Source organism: Podarcis pityusensis (genome assembly GCF_964106645.2).
Source record: "Podarcis pityusensis genome assembly, chromosome: 1".
Taxonomy (NCBI): domain Eukaryota; kingdom Metazoa; phylum Chordata; class Lepidosauria; order Squamata; family Lacertidae; genus Podarcis; species Podarcis pityusensis.
Window position 1 is genome coordinate 137198723 of NC_138028.1, and position 20248 is coordinate 137218970.

General features: G+C 41.6%; 1 protein-coding gene across 6 annotated transcripts in view; it reads left to right on the top strand.

Moving 5' to 3' along the window:
* IKZF2 (IKAROS family zinc finger 2) overlaps window positions 1–19536 on the top strand; it is a 121581-nt gene extending 102045 nt beyond the window's left edge. For 4 of the 6 annotated variants that reach the window (XM_081017713.1, XM_081017714.1, XM_081017715.1 and 1 more), the window contains exons 7-8: window positions 6769–6912; window positions 12675–19536. In XM_081017713.1, the coding sequence (XP_080873839.1) occupies window positions 6769–6912; window positions 12675–13399 (869 nt within the window). In that variant the 3' untranslated portion in view covers window positions 13400–19536. The remainder of the gene's footprint in view (window positions 1–6768; window positions 6913–12674) is intronic. The other 2 variants (XM_081017717.1, XM_081017716.1) reach the window with 1 other exon arrangement.
* The last annotated feature ends 712 nt before the right edge of the window (window positions 19537–20248 follow it).

Consider the following 20248-nt stretch of genomic DNA (forward strand, 5'->3'; position numbering starts at 1 on the left):
TTCTTCCAATATGGGCATCATGGCAAACTAGTCAGCAAAAAGAAAGACCCCAACAAACCCAAGTGAAGGAGACATGCAAGAGGGAAGACAGTGGGAAGCACAGATGCCCATTACAAATGCTCCCAATTGCCAAACCATGGTTTAATGCTAAGTGTGAATTGAGCCACAGTAGCCAGTGCTTTGGGGCAACAGTAGCCAGTCCATCAATTCCACTTCAATGAATAGGATTTAAGCTGTGCTGTGCTGTGGGCAACTTTGAATCAGGCAACACAAGAATGGGAAAAAGTCACCCCTTCACAACAACTTTTTCTCTAGAACTATGAAGGGAACAGGAACCATAAGTCTGTCAGGAACTGTGGCAATCACAGTTAAATGAAATCAACTAGGCTTTAGTGCTATTTCAGTTTTGATTAATAAGCTTGTTGTGCTGCCCATAGAGATTTCTGGAGCCAGAATTCACAACCCACCATCACTGCTGCACTGGATTCTGGGGGCCCTCTGAATATTTGTGGAATGTCTGATTTTGTTCTTCGTTTGTTTTATTTTTGTCTAAAAAGAGTTGCTGAGACTCTTAGCACTCCTGGAAATCACACATCTGCCCTGAAAGACCTTCTCTCTAGTCTTTGATGTGTGAGAGCTGGTTGTACCTGGATGATAACTTTTCAGAGATTCAGAGGTCATATAATAACGGTGACTTCCTGCAGTACACAGTCATGTTTCCTCTCATGCTATGGTTTCTAGTCAAACTGCTTTATTTATGGAGGCTTGTAACGATTCAGTCTATGATTCCCCTGGAAAGCCCCCAAAGCAGGAAAATCTGGAAGTATATTTATGTATGTTTCTGGTCCAGCTTTTGTGTGCTGCTATTGGATAGCGCCCATGAAACTTCTCCACCTCTCCAGCCTCAGAGCAGTTTATTAATTATTTTCAAGGGTTAATTTTAGGTTTTTGTAGCATTCAAAAGGATTAGTTCTTATTTGAAGAAGCCCTCATGTCACCCCCCTCCCCTTTTAATGCATTTGCCTGGGGAAATGTGCTCAAGAGACATACTTGTGCTTTGGGCCATTGTGTTGGTACATCAGTCAATGCACTCTGGCCCCAGAAATTATTGGCTGGCATGCCTAACTTAAATCCTGAATTTAAAGTCTTGTTTCAATAGTCTATGACTGCGGTTACACCTGGGCAGGGGAAGAAATAGAGTAGCAGTGAACCTCTGTGTCCCACATTATGAAGAGGACTGCTCAGAGCACTACAGACTCAGTCACTATCATTGTGGTTTTCTTTGGTTGTGTTTTATTATCTTGTTGTGCTATGTACTAGCATCTTCAAACATATGTGCATTACACATTGCTCGATTGCATGTCCATTGTAAAAATGAGCATTGTAAAAAATGTTAATTTAAATTAAAAACCTAATGCTGAAAACCTCTGCACTCTTACTTCATTGGGAATAAGACCTGTTGAACATAGTGGGCCTTATTTTTAAGAATGCATAGGCACAGGCTGCACAAATTCATAACAATTGCTTAGAAACTTTGAGTTGGTTTTGACTAAAACACCAGACCATCAGAGGGAAACAAGGATGCAGACTTTAATCATCTGCATGTCTCAGTCATATTGAAAGTAAATATGAGTTCTGGTTTTTATTGTTGTTATTTGAGCTTTCCAACCTTCCATTTATTTCTCTACTGGCAGTTGGACTCCTGTGGCAAATGAGCGATCTTTGTGTGTCTCAGCAAGTGCATACTGTGCAATTAAAAAAAAGAAAGCTTACAAAATAAATGAGGTTCTGACATTTGGCGTTCCTTGGATGCCAACCCACAAATAGATAAACGGAATGGATTGTCAGTTGGACAGTTTCCATGAGCCAGAGATTTCCCTCCCACCCCCAGGAATCTTTTACCAGGAATTGGAAGAGAAAGAACACACTCTTTTGTGGGTTCTCCTGCCCCTTTTATTTTTTATTTTAAATTTCCAGCATAAAGCTGTGATCATGTCAGTGAAATCAGCGTAAGATGTGATCTACATGTATTCATAAGCAAAAGGTACTTCTAAAGTTTAATGTGGAAGATCAAATCTCTCCTCCCCCCTCTAGGTTGGACCAGTTACAGGTGTTCAGTGGTATTAATAGTTTCTGGGTTTCATAGCTAGGCCTGGCTCAAATTAAGTCATGTTTATAGCTCTCTTCTGAATTCCTGCTCTTTTGTCAGTTTCCTCTTTTAATTGTGGGAGTTGGGGGGTTCATGAAAAGCCATTAGTAGGCAATGAATAATAGGAACAAATCAAAAGTAGTATTCTCTGCAAATCCTTCTCCACAGCCAGTCCCAAGCCAACGTCAGACCCAGTTCAAGAAGAAGTGTCATCGATGCAGAGAGCTTGTTGTGCTACAACTGAGCCTTCATGGCAGAGCTCTCCCTCTCTCTTGCTGCTCCTTTCTCCAGCTCCACATGATGAAAATTTACAAAGGTCCTCAGAAGAGAAAATAGTCCAAACAAGATGTTACTGTACTTGGATAACCTGATTAGCAACTACGTCTGGGGCATTAAAAATTAAATACCATGGGTAGTCTGTTGGAAATGACGGATTTTAGCTAAACTGCAGCATGCAGGGAGGGGAGGTTAATTCTTCCCTCCCCAACTCTGATCCCAATGAAAACTGCACATGTACACGAAGCCTAGTATTTCATTTTTGAAAACCGCAGATGTGGCAAAGTGTGTTGTTACCTTTTCCCAGGTGGTACTGAAAACGGGAATGAAAGAGGGACTAGGGTGTTGGGGAGGGAGGCAAAGTGGACATTTTTAATGGTTGGATATGCATACTTAGTTTTAGCAGTCTCAATAGGAAATAGGGGTTTTGATGAGACATTTGAAGGATGAGAGGGAGAGGCAACGTCACTTGGGGGAATTGGAGGAGAGAAGCTCCAGTCCTGAGAAGAGCAGCAAAGGAGGAAGTATAGAGTCTTCTGCAGGAGTGGGAGGTTTCTGGTAGGCTAAAGGCCTGCTTTCACCTTGAGAAGACTAGCTCTGCCTATCTAGAGGTGAACAGAAAAGGAAGGAACACAGAGAAAAGGTTGGGGGCTTCTCTCAGGCGCAATCTTCACTAGATAAGAAAGCTCCTGGATGACATATAAATTAGAGTGATTTATCAGAGTGTTTTCCTGGAAACCTGTTTTTCTTCTGTGCCAAGTTGTTGTGAGAGGTGCAAACAGAACAAAAGCAATGGGTGGAGGGTGGACGTATAGCAGCATAGCTTTATACCAACTTCATAAACACCAAAAAAAAAGTTCCCAAGTCATTCTAGCCTAAGTGTTCCTATTTTACTTCCATAGCCTCTGGAATTCAGGAGGACTGAAATGGCTTAAACAGTTGAGCTGCTTTTCTGCCTAATGGAGAAAAAAATTCAGTACCATTGCTCCACCCTTCAACTGCATAGATAATTATCATAACTATTTATTTATAAAGTATTTGCCTTACTATGGGTATCTGATCAGAGGCAGGGCATCTAAAGAGGACTGGTTTTGGGGAGCTGCAAGTTGCATGGCTAAACTCCTGGATTTTCAAAATGTGTGTCCCACTAAGCTGAATGTAGCCCAGCCCTGTTTGGCAGCTCTTCAGGGGCTTCCTAAGCCACCTGTGCTTGCTGCAGGCCTAGAACTGCAGAAACTTGCAAACATCTGGCAAGCCACAAAATGTGGCTGGTGACATGCTCAGCTTGATGGGTTACATATTGTGCAGGGATATCTTATATTCTGTTGGAAGTTACAGAGCAATATGAAATTGAAAATAGTTCAGATGATTTTAGGGAGCCAGTAAATGGATAAAACTTCTGGATAAAACTTTTTCTCCAAGGTAGTATTGTCATTGTAAAGGGGACTGTTTTGTTGTTCTGGTGGTGACGATTTGGAAGAATTATTAGCCAAATACATGGGGAAAGACGAATGAATTCTGCATTTTCAATTGTAGTCTTTAGCTTTGTTCCTCTAGTCATTTTTGCTAGTTTCATACTTTGAACTATCTTGTCTGGATCTTATAGAATAGTCAGTACGAAAGTGTTGCAATAATCCGCATTTAGTGCAGCCCTATGTCCTATGTTCAGTCTGAATTCACTAAGCCAGGAGGACAGAATTGTGGTGGTGGTGAGACCCACTTCCAACCTACACACAATTCAGGAAACTGTCAAAACAGACCCTATGCCAGGACAAATCGTGAGACATACAGGTTTTGTTCTGACTGTCAGCTTTCTAGTGTCTGCACATGACTCAGAGGTGAGGTTGGCCACTGTGGTATTGTTCTTCGCTCTTGTGCGTTACACCAAACATATTAACTGTCTAAAAAGGGTGCCCCTTTAGTTAACCTAAATGTAAATGGTGTGCTTATCTCAGTAGTTCCGTGGTGTGCCCCCTCCCCCTGCCATTTTGTGGGATTCTTGAAGGGCTGCTGCCGTGTTGTCTTGGTAGCCAGTTTGCTAACAGCCCCTTGTTCCAGAAGACGGGACTCACTATGTCAGGATAAAGGAATCCTGTATGCAGCAGGCAAAGAGGAGTTTTCTTCAAGGATCCTGGTTCAGGGAGCGACCCTTGGTGTCAGAAAGGCTGGTAGAAATGGACAAATGCCCCTATTTTCATCTCTGTAACGCAGGATAGGCTGTTTTGCTTTGCAAAGAAATATACTTCTCAAAGTTCTTGACATAATCATTTTTTCAGGAAATATCAGTATGTAATTCTGATGGCCTTACGGTCAGCATATCCAGTCTGAGAGAGCATGTGCAGAAGGAGGATCGATGAATATCTTTTCATATACAGCTGCTTCGTATATACAGCTGCACACAAGGGATCTCTCCTGGCAACTGGGAACTTGCTTGTCTAGGTTTCCATCATGAAGAGGGAGTCAGTGTACAGTTGAACATATGTCTACTCCATGCATGCAATTTACAGAATGCGCATAGATGGGGAGAGATGGATCCAGCCAATGTGATCGTTTCCCTCTCACTCCTGCATCCATTCACTCACCCTGGATATGTTGTGAGAGCAGGGCTGTAAACCTGGGACGTTTTTCTTCTTCTTTCTTTTCTGTCTGAAGAAAGCATGTTCTCCTTCATGGAGAGCACGTGTTGCGGTGGGGGCCGCCAGGACACTCCAAAGTTGGGGGGCGGGCTAATTGATCGTTGGCCACTGATACGATTGGGGCTTCCCTTGTTGTTGGGAAGAAGTTAATGTTGCCATTTGTTGATTGACAGCCAGAAATAGTAAAACTCCTTGCACGAGGCTAGGGCTTCCTCTTTTCGCCCGTGCATCGGATTGCCCGTCCCTCCCTCCCTAGAATAGGGTTGTTCGCTTTGACCTTGCTGTGCCTGTCATGGGGTCGTCTGCTTTGGAGCGGGGGCCTGGTAGGAATTTTGTCCATCTGGCTGATTGGCTGGGGCCATTTGGTTTTTGCCTACTGCGTAGCAAATCGTCACAACTTGTAAGGTTCGCGGTTAGGCATTGGTTTATGGTTTGGTTGGTTGAGGGGCATGGATTGGCTGTGCCTGCCCCTCTATTGCTGCTGCTGCAAGGGATTCCGTTAAAGGAATTGGGGGCTAACTATTGCTTGTCCACTCTGTCAAGGGGGCTCGGGCCATAGCAATGAGCTCCTGGTTGCATTTGGGGTGAGGGCAGGTTCCCTGCTCCGCGTAACCCCCAAGTGTATTCCCCCATTCTGACTTTCGCATCGTGCGGAATGTCAGTCTGTCCCCCATCGTGGGGGCAGATAGTCGCAACCAATGCCTACGCAACCACTCACAAATTTGTATTTTAATAAAGTTGTGGCCAAAATTATGCCAAAAATCTTAAACAAAAACTTCTGTGTGATGTGTGAGTTATTTGGGGTGGACCTGGGGACCTCGACACGCAAAAGGTTACATACCTTCACTCACTCACTCACGCTTTCTTCCTTGGCCTACCCCCACCTACTGTATCCAGTCCCTCTCCCACTATGCCTTTGTTTAGATTACTCCATCTAGGCTTCATATTTTTCACCTTTCCAGGCCCTTCAATACTCAGGCAGTCTAGGGTTGTCAGCTCCACTCACTACTGGGTAGAGTAGAATTTTGGAGCTGTGCTGCATGCTGGTGGACGTGGAACCATTTTATAAATAAGCAATAGCAAACAGACAGAAATATTTTTTATTGGCTTCATTTCAGATAATAAATACAAAAGTATTTTAAAATGGCAGTTTCTCATTGTGTGTGATTAGTATGTGCACTGCTTAACCTTAAGCATCATTTCTTTGATTCATAAGCAGAATTAATAAATTGGGGGGATTCCCAAAAACATGTGGCATGTTATTTATGTAGTGCATAAACATGGTGTCAGTCTGATGTTGCTGGACTTCAACACCCACAATCCTTGACCACCACATGCTGGAGTTCAGGAACGTTTGGAGTGCACACCATGTTGACTACTCCTAATGTAGTGGCTTGTAGAGGCAATTCACATATCCATAGCTTTTAACCTAGCTCACCAATCCCAGATCTCCTTTCCCCAATAGTGGAGTTGTTTCTTCATGCTCCACAGCCACCTTCAGTTGCAAAGAGTCCTTGCCCAGAAGGTTATTAGAACCAAAGGCCAAGAGCATCATTAAACGACTCCCCAAACTTTCTAGTGCTTTTATGGGCACACATTGACTAATTATAGTTTGCAAACCTCAAAAATGTTGACCACTTTTATTTACTTAATTTCTCCTGGAAGTGTAGGTAGCTCTATCTGATTTGGCTTTTTGGTTTTATGTAGTATCTACTATGGAAGATGGTAAGGAGCAAGATCCTGGGATGGACAACAATGTTACTCTGGTGCCTTTTGAAAGACCTGCTGTTATAGAGAAGCTGACAAGCAACATGGGAAAGCGTAAAAGCTCCACCCCACAGAAGTTTGTGGGTAAGCGTCAGATGAGCATGTTGTTGTTTGTAGCAAAAAGGGGGGTAGTTCATTGTTATATCCTAAGCTCTTAAATGTTCTAATGTAGGGATGGCACAATCAGAATGAGACATACCGGGGGGGCGGGGGAGCTGAGGATTAGAGAAGTGCATAGGCCATGGGGCCAGAGCCATGCAGTATGACCTGCAGTATAGAACCCAGGAACTGCTGAAAGCCGAAGATTCTCATATATATATAATCTGGGGACAAAAACATCTACCAGATTGCTTAAGAGCTCCACAGAGGACATTTGCTTACTCTGTGATAGCAGTTTCTTAAAGGCAAAATTTTTAAAACCCATATTCCATTTCTAGTAGTGTTTCCCTAACAATGTTATGTGGTACAACACTGTTCTGATACACACTGTTAAAAGAGTGCTATTTCTTTAGTTCTGTCTGAACTACAACTGGCCTCTTCTTAGTGTAGAATGACATTTTCTCATATATTTCCAGAGCTATCAGCGATATCGGATAGGCTGCTCAATCAATTGTGCGCGCGCACACATTTTGTTTCTGTTATTAAAAAGACCTAGAAAGGTGGGTGAATCTTCGAGTTTCCAGGGACACAATCGATGGCCAGGAGTGGCTGGCACAGTGGGCCAGAGCTGCCACTGGCCTCCTGACAGCCATATCATTGCTGCTTACCACAGTGGTTTGGGGGCAGGGCAGCTGACCTCCCCACTGTTCCCCCCTGCGGGAGGCAACACCACACCAGCTACTCCTCTGGATGACTGACATGGCTGGCCTTTGTAGATGGTCATATGAAAGGATATAAGATGCTAGGGAATAGGTAAGTTGGATGGACTGAGCAGGATAGATAGTGGGGAAAGACTAGGAGTGCAGGGGCATTGCTGGGGGGTAGCTCACTGGTCCCCCCCCCCCATTTTGTTTTGTTTTACTTTTTAAGAAGAAGCTACTTTGCTTTACAGGCCTAGTCACCCACCATCTTACTTTGTTCAGAGAGCTGAACTTACATCTATATATGCAAGTTAGCATATATGATTTTTATAAAAATTGTTGTTGTGCCTGTGCCCTGAGTCTCTTAAGCTCCTGGGGGAAATATATTAGTTGCACTTCAAGTAAATGTTGGGAAAATCCCACACTTTTTGCATGAAGCCTCATTGCACGCTCTAAATAAATAGAGGTATAAAAGAATTCCCCCCACAAGATGTTCACAGCCCCAGTTCTCTAGCTGTGTGGGTTCAGAGGAGACGGGAGTCCTTCCCACAGGACAATTGGTAATAGAAGGCCTTGTGAGCAGTGGGAGGAGAATTTTCAACTAGAAAAGGCTATGAGGTGAACTTCACTTGTATCCCTCTCTTTTACTTGTCTTTAAAGATTTGTTCTGTTGACTGAGTCACGTGGTGGTTCAAACTCTAGTCTTGCATTTATGTAGACATTTTGCCTACCCTGTCATTGGGTGCTTATGCTGTCCTGGCATGTGAGCCATAGCAACGCCATTCCTTCCAGTACCATTTGTTCCATAATGCGAGAAACCCAGAACCACGAGGGCAGAATCCATATTGGGATTCCTCCTCCTCCTGCTCCTCACATCAGCACTAGCCCATTTTCCAAAGGATTCAAGTGACCCTGTACTTTGCATGTTGTTTTGATGGCAAACAACAGATCAGCACTACTGAAGTTCCCATGCCATCAAGGTAGCATAAGAACTCTGTGTGAGGTTCAGTATGAGTAACAATTTTTACCTTATCCTTGTGAAATTTAAATCATAATTATGGCTGTTTTATGGATGAGGAATTGACGTGCCAAGAGTTGTATGTCAGCCAGTAACACTTGGTGTACATGGAGAGGAAATGACCCAAGTCAAAGTTTGTTTCATGTTCAGTGGAGTAGACAGTTTTGTTCATAATAGATAATCATGTGTAAAACAATGTGCCCAGTTCTTTTTTTAAAAAATGTTTGCAAATTCCAAAATGGCATCATGGTAATTATGAGAAGGGCCAGGTGTCTTTCAGAAATCATTTATACTCTCTTCTTCTTCTTCTTCTTCTTCTTCCTTGGCGATCACTCGTAGCTGAGTAAGATTGTCTTCCATAAACACGGTTTTAACAATGAGTCCATAAGTGAGTGTGGAGGCCAATTCTGGATCCACACGTCCTTCCACAGTGGGACATAGGTTTCCGGGTGGGAGTTAATCATGGTGTGGATTTGCCCAGCGTGCCTTCCTCTTAGGACGTTTCTCCCTTGCGTCCTGAGTTCGAGTGTCTTCAAAGCCCGTGACACCTTTGGTAAAGGCTGTTCTCCAACTGGAGCAGTCGCAGGCCAATGTTTCCCAGTTGTCAGTGTTTATACTACATTTTTTAAAAATTTGCCTTGAGACAGTCTTTAAACCTCTTTTGTTGACCACCAGCATTACACTTTCCATTTTTAAGTTCGGAATAGAGTAGTTGCTTTGGAAAATGATCATCAGGCATCTGCACAACATGACCAGTCCTTAACAACACATTAATGTTCAGAACCCATTAAAAAAGCTTCATTATTTCTTTTTAACAAGTGGGGCAATGAAGCTGAGAGACAGTTACCTTTCTTGCTTTTATCTACTAGGTGCATACAGCTTAGGTGAAATTTGATTTCAGATTGGTTAGCCAGCCACCCCCAACCCCAGCACAATGGGCACCAACTAGCAGATGTTACAGTAGATCTGGAATTTCAGAGAAAGGTGTCACACTCTGGCACAGAGACAGCTAGAAGCACTGGCCCTTCTAGTCAGGAGACTGACCTTTCACTCTCCAGTGAAACCTGCAGGTGGTATTCTGAGCTGAGCAATCTCAGTGTTACGGTTGAAATTTCAGAAGAAAGGAAGGAAAGTGTCATGCTTCCAATGTAGGAAAAAGTTGAAACAGACTAAATAAGACCTGGTAATCAGTATTCGTGTCACAGAGTGAAACTGAGTGAAACTAATGTCTGTTCCCCCACCTTCATAATACAAGTTTAACCCTAAAACCTTCACAAGACAAGGAACAGTGTGCATGTAAATTTCTTCTGATGCTGTATTAAAAATAGTCAGTTTTAGCAACATACTAATACAATATTTTTACCTTTTCCCATTGTACAAGGGTCATTCAGTTAGAGAATTACAACTATACAGTGATAGCTATTTAAAAAAAAATTCTTCTGTGGTAGCATTTTAGCAGCTCCTCTATGGCAGCATGTTTCTGACTAAAAACACTTGTGAACATTACAACATTTGTTGAAGTGCACCAATGTGAATTTATGGGCGCAACTTCACCTTGGAAGCAAGGGGATGGGAAGAAGGACAGTGTTTTCCAGATGGCATAATATGATGTGGTTAATTGGATCTCAGTAGCTAGTTACTTTAGCTAATGGAGCAGTTATTATGGCAGTAAAGGATAGAAAAGTATATCAATCATAGTGAAAATTCCTCAACTAGGCAACATACTAGGTTTTGAAAACCTGCAATGAATAATGCTCTTCAGACTGATGAGCTTGCTTGGATTTATGAACTAAAAAATAGTTTACCTTTTATGCATATAACATAGTTTTTTTAAAAAAACTTATTTTCTTGAATAATTTTGTGGTTTTTATGAGGTGTGTGATTGGCAGCCATCAATTTATTAATGACTGCTTCTAAATCATATTGGTACCCTGACCACTTTGGCACACAGAATCTTACCCATGTTACAATCTGAGATGCCAGGACTTGTTTCAAAAGTTGATAATCCCAGGTCATTATCATGAATCATAATTTAAAGGGGGAGGGGGACAAGATGATGTGTTAAGCACACATTTCTTGCTCATTATCTCTTACGTTTCTGAGAAAACAAAATTATTTCAATAAATTCTCTTAACACCTTTGCTTACATAATGAGCATGCTGATTTCATATGATAGTTTATTCTGAAATGTAGGTGGATCCTATAACTTGCCAGGGCCCTGCTTATCTTAAGCTGCTTCAGAGACTGAAGACTGATTTTACCCATAAATCTTGTACTTCAGTACGGATTCCAAACTGGAAACATTCGTGTGTCCCTTGTCAAGTGAGAAGAGCATCCATTTGTAAAAAATTGTCATGTCCCCTGTGGCACTTGAGAGCATTGTTACAATCCTTCCGCAGTCTCTACTGGAATGAAGACACAAAACATTATTTGGTAGGGGTGTGTATGGCACCCAAGATTCAGCTTGTATCTGTATTTGTGAGGTCTTTTTTTTTTTTTAATCCAATATATTTCTGAGTTGCTCTTTGCTCTCCCTGCTTCAGTCTGTAACAGGTTCCAAGATGATGTGCAGAAAGGGTTCCTCCTTCACTGTAATGGTGAATCGGAAAATGACTATAATAACTGTTCCCTCTTTTGGCCAAAGTGAATAAAAGTTTCAGGCACAGGAACCTCTCCAGAGTATGTTAAGCCTGCCAAATTGCAGACAAATAGGTTCAGGGGCATTTTTGAGGGAAAGAAAAGTCATCATTTTCTTCTATAATCCATATTAGTTTCATATATTGGAGGTGAGGGCAAGGGTTTGTCGCTTGGTCTTCATTTATTATAATCAAGAGGTATCCATTCTTGATGTGTATTCTTGTCTGAACATTAAAAAGAAAACATCTGCATCTTCACACTGGCCTTTCTAGTGCTAGCCCTTGCAGACCTTCAATCCTTGCCCTAGGTTGGTCAGATGTTTCCTGCTGGATGTCCCCTGCCTTGGGGTAGTTACATTGCCCTCCGTGTGTCCCCATCCCAGCTAAAGGCGGGGGGGACGGGACGGGGGACTGCTATTGCTAAAGGACCAGCATTCCCATTCACTATTTAGGAGTATTTTAAAGATATACATGGTGTATTTTACGTGTTCAGGTTTGGCAAGAGGCATGGAAATATAAATGTGAAGTGAGAATAAGCTCACATTGATCCTATCCACATTTTGAGCAAAGTATACTGAAGTGCATTAACTGACTTGCATTAACCACTTTGTGGAACCTTTGTATTGGTTATGGACTGAAGTTACAAGCTCTAAACCACAGAAACTGTATTCAGACATTAGCAAGGGGAAGAAGCAACACGGGGTCAGCTAGGTCATGCATTCAGCACCATTCCCAAGGCCATGTAAATCTCCCAGCTCCTCCTGTAATGAGAGTGGACTTACGAAGCAGGAATCCTTTCGTGACCATTGATACTTCCTCTGAAGTTGAGAACCCCTAAAATATCAGGGTTCTTAGTCATGTGCAAAAGGCTCCCTGCTACAGAAATTCACTCTTATCATGAGAGAGGCCAAGAGTGACCTTGGAAATGGGCCAAAACACACAGTCCCATCGCTCCACTGCATTGCAGTGCCACAGAAAGAATGTAGTTGGTCAAGGGAGCTGTGGGCTCAAAAAGATTGAAAACCTTCAGGCCAGAGTGTTAAGTCAAACTGAAAATCCATAAGATGATTTTCCCCATTCCTTTTTCACTTTGATTCCACTCTTGCTAATTTAGTGTAATAAGTTTAATTTAATAAATTTAATAACGTAATAAATTTAATTTAGTTCAGAGTCCTGCCTCAGCTGCCAATCATGTGCATACTTAACCCGACAATAAGCGCCATTGAACACAGTAGGACTTAATTCTGAGCATATGATTGTGCTGTAAGTGACCAAAAATGTTCTTATGTAGGCGACATTTTACAAAATGGATGCACAAAACATCTCTGTATTTTCATGTTTAATAACAGATTGTTTCCTTATTGTTTCTCTATTGTTGTTCTTCTCATGTAGGTGAGAAGCTCATAAGATATGGTTACCCTGATATACATTTTGACACGAACTTGCCCTATGAGAGAGATACTGAGCTGATGCAGACTCACATGATGGACCAAGCGATCAACAACGCCATTTCTTACCTTGGGGCAGAGGCGCTTCACCCCCTAATGCAGCACACGCCAAGCACGATTGCTGATGTAGCCCCCGTCATAAGTTCAGCTTATGCTCAGGTCTACAACCCTAACAGGATAGAAAGACCAATGAGCAGAGAAACTACTGACAGCAATGAAAACAACATGGATGGCCCCATCTCCCTCATCAGACCAAAGAGTCAGCCCCAGGAAAGAGAGGCTTCTCCCAGCAATAGTTGCCTGGATTCCTCTGACTCAGAGAGCAGCCACGAAGACCACCAGTCCTACCAGGAAAACCCTGCCTTAAATCCCAAAAGGAAGCAAAGCCCAGCTTACATGAAGGAGGACTCCAAGGCTTTGGATGTCACGAAAGCATCTAAGGGCTCTTTAAAGGATATCTACAAAGTTTTCAACGGAGAAGGAGAGCAGATAAGGGCCTTTAAGTGTGAGCACTGCCGAGTTCTTTTCCTAGACCATGTCATGTACACCATCCACATGGGGTGTCATGGCTATCGGGACCCATTAGAATGCAACATTTGTGGCTACCGGAGCCAGGACCGCTATGAGTTCTCCTCACACATTGTTCGAGGAGAGCACACGTTCCACTAGGCCTTCTCTTCCAAAGGGGACTCTGAGGTGGGGGGCGGGGACCCGCAGACACTGCACATGAAGAAATACTGCACTTACAATTCCACTTTTCCTCAGACGTTGACACACCTTTTGTTCTTGTTGTTGTTATTTTTGTTGCTTTTTTTAAAAAAAAACTTTATTTTTGTTGTTACCCTTACTGGACCCAGTCTCACTTGGTACCAGTGATAAGGAAGAAAGGAAGGAAATAAGGAAGGCAAGGGACTAGAGTAGTTCTGTTGTTATTTTTGCTTTTGCTCTGAAAACTGGTGTTAACTGTTTCAGTGGAAATAGAAAGGCAGTCCACTTCTGTCAGGTTTTTTTCTCTGTTCGTTTTGTAATACCTTGGGTACTGCTGAACTAGGTGCTCTAACGTCTTAGCAAATTGTCAGCTTTTGGTAAACAATTTCAGGTAAACACATTTCAGAGGAAAGCCCTTTCAAATATGTAGATACATTTGGGGGGTTGAGAATTGGGAGTGGAATATTATTTTGCAAAATTGTCCATCATGGGTGTGGGGAGGTTTAGTATAAAGCCAACCCAAATTCTTTAGATTTAGGAGCACAAGCAAATACCATTATTCACTCAGACATTACTTCCTACAGTGAACTACTTTCCTTGGGGTTCTGTGTTGCTTTTCTTGAATATAAATGAAATGCTTAGGTTTAATACTGAAACAATAAAATAGAGGCTTGATTTTATATTTATGACGAGACATCCTGCAGGACACTTGGAAGTCCTACAATATTATTTTACTCATCTTGACATGCACTTTTAAAACAAAGGGCAAGAGAATTACTGAGATGTTCTTGTGTCATAAATATTAATTTCCCAGCTTCATCCAGGCACTTAATTAGTTGGGCCCTGTGTACAATGAAATATATTTTCAAATCCTAGTGGAGATCTATGCATGTTTACTCAGAAGTAAGCTCCACTGAGTTCAGCAGGAGTTTCCTTCCTAGTAAGTGTGCTTAGGAATGCAGTTTTAGAGGTACAAATGTCAAGTTTATGTAACAGATTCTGCTGCTTAACAGTCTTGGGCATACTAATCAGAAATGCATTTTAAAGATGAAATGTTTCTATTTTTCATTTTATTCTCTGCAGTGTTAATTGCTCAACAGCCATCTAAAATTAGACTTAAAGTTAGCAGAGCATCATGGATTGGGGGTGCTTCTGTCATTCTGAATGCTGTGTGGCAGTTGGTGGGGTGGCACTGCTTATCTGACCTCCTGCCACTGCTGTTGCTGTCGTGGCGGCAAGCTCAGTGTGGTGCAAACGCACCAGCAGGAGAACCCGATTGGCTCCACCATTGCCTCCCCCCTCCCACTCCTGGTATGTCCCAGCAACTGCAGGGACAGGATGTCTGGGAAGCAGCCCCACCCCCTCCAACCTGATCTTACTGCAGTGGCGGTTGATTCATGTTTCAGTCAACATTTCTAGTTTACATATGCAAAGATTTCCAGAGAATATTAGAACTGCTTCACACATGGCATTTTTTCTACACAAATTTTGGGTTGGGGGGCACTTCCATGTTTTGTAAAAAATTCACAAATGTCTACTTTGCCACAAGTAAACATATGAAACCCATGGTATGTGGTTTCCATCTATCTAGCCATAATAAAATAGATACTTGTTTCATGAATGACAGTATATGTAAGGATAAATGGAATTCTTACAACATACAGGAAAACAATCGTGTGTGAAACAATCTTAATTCCCTCTTCTCTCTCCCTCTCTAGTGTCTCTCTCTCTCACACACACAAACGTTTCCCATCTTGTTGCTGTGTACTTGGGAGTTCACAGCCAGTTGTAAATTCTGCTCACATTTGCAAATGAGAGATACTGCCCTCATATTGTTTAAATGACCATTCATTTCAAGCTAAAATAGAACTAAGTCAAAAACCCCAATTTATCTGGAGGTTAATTTCTTGACTAGCAACTCACTTCAGTTTCTAGTTAATTCCCTGATCATTAGCAAATGAGAAATTAAACTAAATTAAGAAATTACAAATCTTGAGGTTGTGTAAATGAGCCCTCCGTTGACTGTACTTAGGTGAGCTAGATTCTGAACTTTTATTTTTAATAGGTTTGTGGGTTTTTTTTGCTTAGAGATACTGTTTTGCTTTAAAAACAACAACAGTGGCTACCTCACATTTTTTTTTAAATCCTTAGTTGTTTCCCCAACCTTTGGGTTGAGATGTTTGCACATCTTGTTGTTAAACGAAGAGAGTAGTTAAAAGTAGTGCATGCACTTGAATTAGATAAGGTTTTAAGATTGTTTCTTAAATCTTGAGCAGACTATTTATAGTTTTTTTGTTTTTATATATTTTACTTCAGCCTATTAGAATAAACACAAGGTAGTCAACTCATTCAGTTTTTTAAAGTATCTGAAGAATGAATCCTCTCTCAGTGCAAGATGAGAAGGATGAGCAACTGTCCTCCTAGTTTGCTTTATGTGGGTCCACGGCAGCATTGATTCAAACTCAAAATGTCCCTTATGGTGGCTGCAAGTGGAAGTAGTTATGGATCTTAGAAAGGTGTTTCTAGACATGTTTATGAGCCATCTGACTACAGTAAAACCAAAAGGGTGACTCTTGTCAGTATATGTGCTCATCATCTATGCCTCTCTGGTAGGAGGGCTTGGTCGTGTTGCTTTGCTTACCTTTCCAGGTCTGCAGCTATAGCAGAAAGGAACTGTGTGATTTAAGATTTCCTGCAGGAAACATGTTTGGCTGGTTCAATCTATGTTTCAAGGGTAGAGTATTCTGCAGTTGTTATGCAGAAGCTACTAAAAGTTTCATTAATAAACTCGTCTAAAATGCAAGAAGAAATATTGATGTGATGTAAGGATTTCCTGGCAGGAAATCTTAGGGCAAAATGGTGAGTTCTGACCACATTTGTATAGTTGGCCTCTTAATTTTTACTTAATCTTTTATTCCAGGATGAAAAATTACTATGTCAAAGCCCTGAATTATCCAGGTGCTCTTTTATTGACTGACATCTCACTTTGACTTATGATTGCTCCCTTAAGCATGTTTTAAATGAGAGTTTAAATTAATTAAGAGGTTACTATTTTCATATTGTGATGGTGTAAACAAATTTTTGTTTTTTACTGATCTACTTTTACAATAGATCCACACACCCACACCCAAATTGCTCTTTGAACTATTCTTAACCCAACAAGCAGCTTGGCAGCCAGGCAAAAGGCTTTTCACAAGGAAAAAGCAACCAGTTCCTTCTGTTTCCACTCTTCCCTGGTTGCCAGTCTGCTTTATGACCTAAAGCAGGTTGGCAATATTCTAAAAAAACGCCGCTCAGAAAAAACAAAACAATGGGTGCACACTTGAAACACACTCAGTTGCCTCTTTGGATTCCAGTCCCTGTCTTTTTCAACCGAATGGTTTTATAATCTCCCTTTGTCCTTGTAATTTGCAATCGTGGTAAAGGCAGAGCTCAGGAAAGACTATCTGCCACTAACACTCTTCCTTCTTGCTCTTAGTCGTGCAGGTCACATTCTGAACGACTATTTCCCCCACTCCCCCAACTGATACCACTGAAAAGCTTCCATGCCTGAAGGGAGCTGTCAAAAAGCTGTTCACAAAGATGGCTATTGAAAGTAAAGTTGTGTCTGCATCGAATCAGCCCCACCATTCCATTGCACCGCATGATGTGCACTTTCCCAGTTGTTGGAAGAACTCAGAGAGCAAGAAGCTTCTACAGTCCAATCACAAAATAGGTCTTTGGGGGGGTGGGCAGCTCTAGCATGCTTTTTGTTTCCCATAGAAATGTGTACATCAGCATCCTTGAAGGGTTTCAGAAGGACAGGGTGTGAGATCCTGGAATGGGGCATATGTTGCCAGGAACTCCTCTGTCAAACTGGGCTATATGAGGCAGGTGGGGAAAGTGTCATTCCTGCTGATTAACGTTAGAGATGAAAGTAAAGAGGCATCGCTTTCTGTACTGATCAGTTTTCAATAAGCAAAATGATTTGCTGAAGAATAAACAGTATTTTTGATATTGGTCTTCCTGGCTTAGCAATATCAAAAAACCTTTGTTTTATGTAAGATCTAACAGAAGAGCAATACTATGGTCTGGAGACAGCTGGGTGCAGGAATCCTACCTCTGCATTACATATGTCCTTATAACCTCCCTATTTGTTCTATTGGGCTCTGTGTCGGTGCTGATTTAGCCACAGAACTGTGAGTCCATTGACATTATATATCCCAGCCTAATAAATTGCAGGCTTTCTGACACCTTCTGCACATAAACAAGTCATTATATTGGCACTTTGAACAGTGGGAGGTAACCACAAGTCCAGGGGTTTTAGGGGGAAAGGGGATCTGTTCAGATATCTTACTTATCCTGGAATTAATGACCAAATCTACAAATTACATGGGGATACTTTTTAAGTATCATGTAAATTGAACATTTGCTGAAACTCATGCAATGCCTAGATGATTCAAATCTGATAATGTTTAATTCTGAGATTAAGCATACATTTTCTGCAAGTCTTTAAGGAGTAATAGATGTTACTGCATCTGTTACCTTTTCGAGATTTTCTCATTCGTTTTGTATTTATCACACACACTCACTCACACAATGCATCTCTCAACAAGTATTTATTGGCATGTTTTAAACAGTGAGGGTTTAGATTAAATTATATTCAATATTGTTAAAATACTATAGTATATTGATTAGAGCAGTGTGAAGTATTATTGCAAGAACAATGATTAAAGAATTCAGTGTGGTAAACTTGTGTTCTGCAATGTTTTAATAAGGCTGCAGTCCTTAAAAACATATTGGAATACTTTGGTTGAAGGGTCGGCTGAGCTCAGAGGTACTAATTGTGGCTTGCAGCTTGGCTGCTTTGAAGCTTGGCAGCATATAAAGTGAAATCTTCAGTATGGTCAAAATAAGGGTGAAATAAACTTGTAAAAAGAAGAAATTGAATTTGAATCTCCATCAGTGTGAAATCAGCATAATTATTTTAAAATTTGGGTTGCTATAGGTTCTATGTCAAGCTTGAAATTTGAGGATCTCTGGCAGTTCTCAAGAGGTAAAATTGCCCACAATTTAAGTTGATTACTTAGCATTAACATAATGGAGGGAGGGGAAATTGCTTAGGAGATTTTTATTTTTATTAATAACAATGCTTTGAAACTGGAAGATCTTTCTGTTTTCCAAACAGGACATGCTTCTGTTGTGAAAGTAAAACAAAATGGAAATGCTTCTATTGATTTTGATCGGTTGGTTCAATTTTAATTTGACCTTTAAACTCTTGTTTCAGTAAAACCCTTGAAAAATTAACTAAATTTCACCTAAATGAAAACTTCAAACTGACAGAAACCTAAAGCGTGTTCTCCTTCATGGAGAGCACGTGTTGCGGTGGGGGCCGCCAAGACACTCCAAAGTTGGGGGCGGGCTAATTGTTCGTTGGCCCTGATGCAGTTGGGGCTTCCCTTGTTGTTGGGAAGAAGTTAATGTTGCCATTTGTTGATTGACAGCCAGAAATGCTAAAACTCCTTGCACGAGGCTAGGGCTTCCTCTTTTCGACCGTGCATCGGATCTTAAACAAAAAATTCTGTGTGATGTGTGAGTTATTGGGGTGGCCCTGGGGACCTCGACACGCAACCTTAGGCTTCTTAGAATTACAGGCTATGAAAGTATACACATTTAACTTACATTAAGACCCATTGAACTCAGTGGGACTTACTTCTGAGAAGACGTATGTAAGAGTGCACAGTTAAATGGCTGCTTAGAGATACAAAAATATGTTTTGTTACATCACTCATTTTTCATTCACTTGTTTTGTATTGGGTCTTGACCGTACAAATTAGCAATTTCCCCAGTTTTGGCTTTTGATTGGCAGCAAACCTTAGTGTGTTGAATTTTCCAAGAACTTTCTAAAGCTTGTATGCCTACCCATGGATTCTGGGGCTTGTTCCAGTGGTGCACGCAATTTATGTTATGCACTGATCAAGCCTGTTGACCCTCACAGTTGGCCTTCTTGGACTGAAATTGTGGTCTAGAACATGTTGTGGTACAACAGCTGCAGGCATTTTCAACAGGTCGATCACGATCTCCCCTGGTCACTCCTGGTCGATCTTTGCACACACACCCCCCCCCAAAAAAACCAAACAACTCTGGAAATGCGTAGATCACTGGCAGTTGTCTTATACTGTGAGTAGATCACAGTCTCTTGGGAGTTGGATGTGCCTGCTGTAGAGGAAGAGGAGCAATGGAGGTCAAACTGTCTTTCAATGGCCTTCCATTCAGGAAACCCTGCAATCAGATGCTCAGTAGGGTTCCATGGAGCACTGTTTGAAACTCCTTCTCATAAGCTTTTTTATTTGTTGGAAGCCACCCAGAGTGGCTGGGGTAACCCAGTCAGACAGGTGGGGTACAAATAATAACATCATCATCATCATCATCATTATTTCCGGTAGAGTGTTACAAAGAGAGGGTGGTTTTTTTATTGAAAGTTGCATGCCACGTGGAGAAGCCACTTGCAATAGAGATGGAATGGGTGTGTGTCTGTGCTAGCTTCAGAGTAACTAGATTGCAAGAAAGTTTGCCTTGGAGTGGTGGTGGGGCTTTTAGAGTTACACAGAGGGGGGAACCCTGAAAGTTAGAGATTATCAAATCTTTTACTGTCTGCTACCTGTGACACAATATGGGTAGAATCCAGTGTAGCTCTAAGTCTTGTTCCAGTGCAAGAATTTCATCTTGTTCAAATGCTTTCTCCCTCTCCTACCCCTGCTTGCCCCCCAAAATCTGATCTAGGGATTTCTGTGCAAACATAAGCAGGGTAACTGAACACCACCATAAATA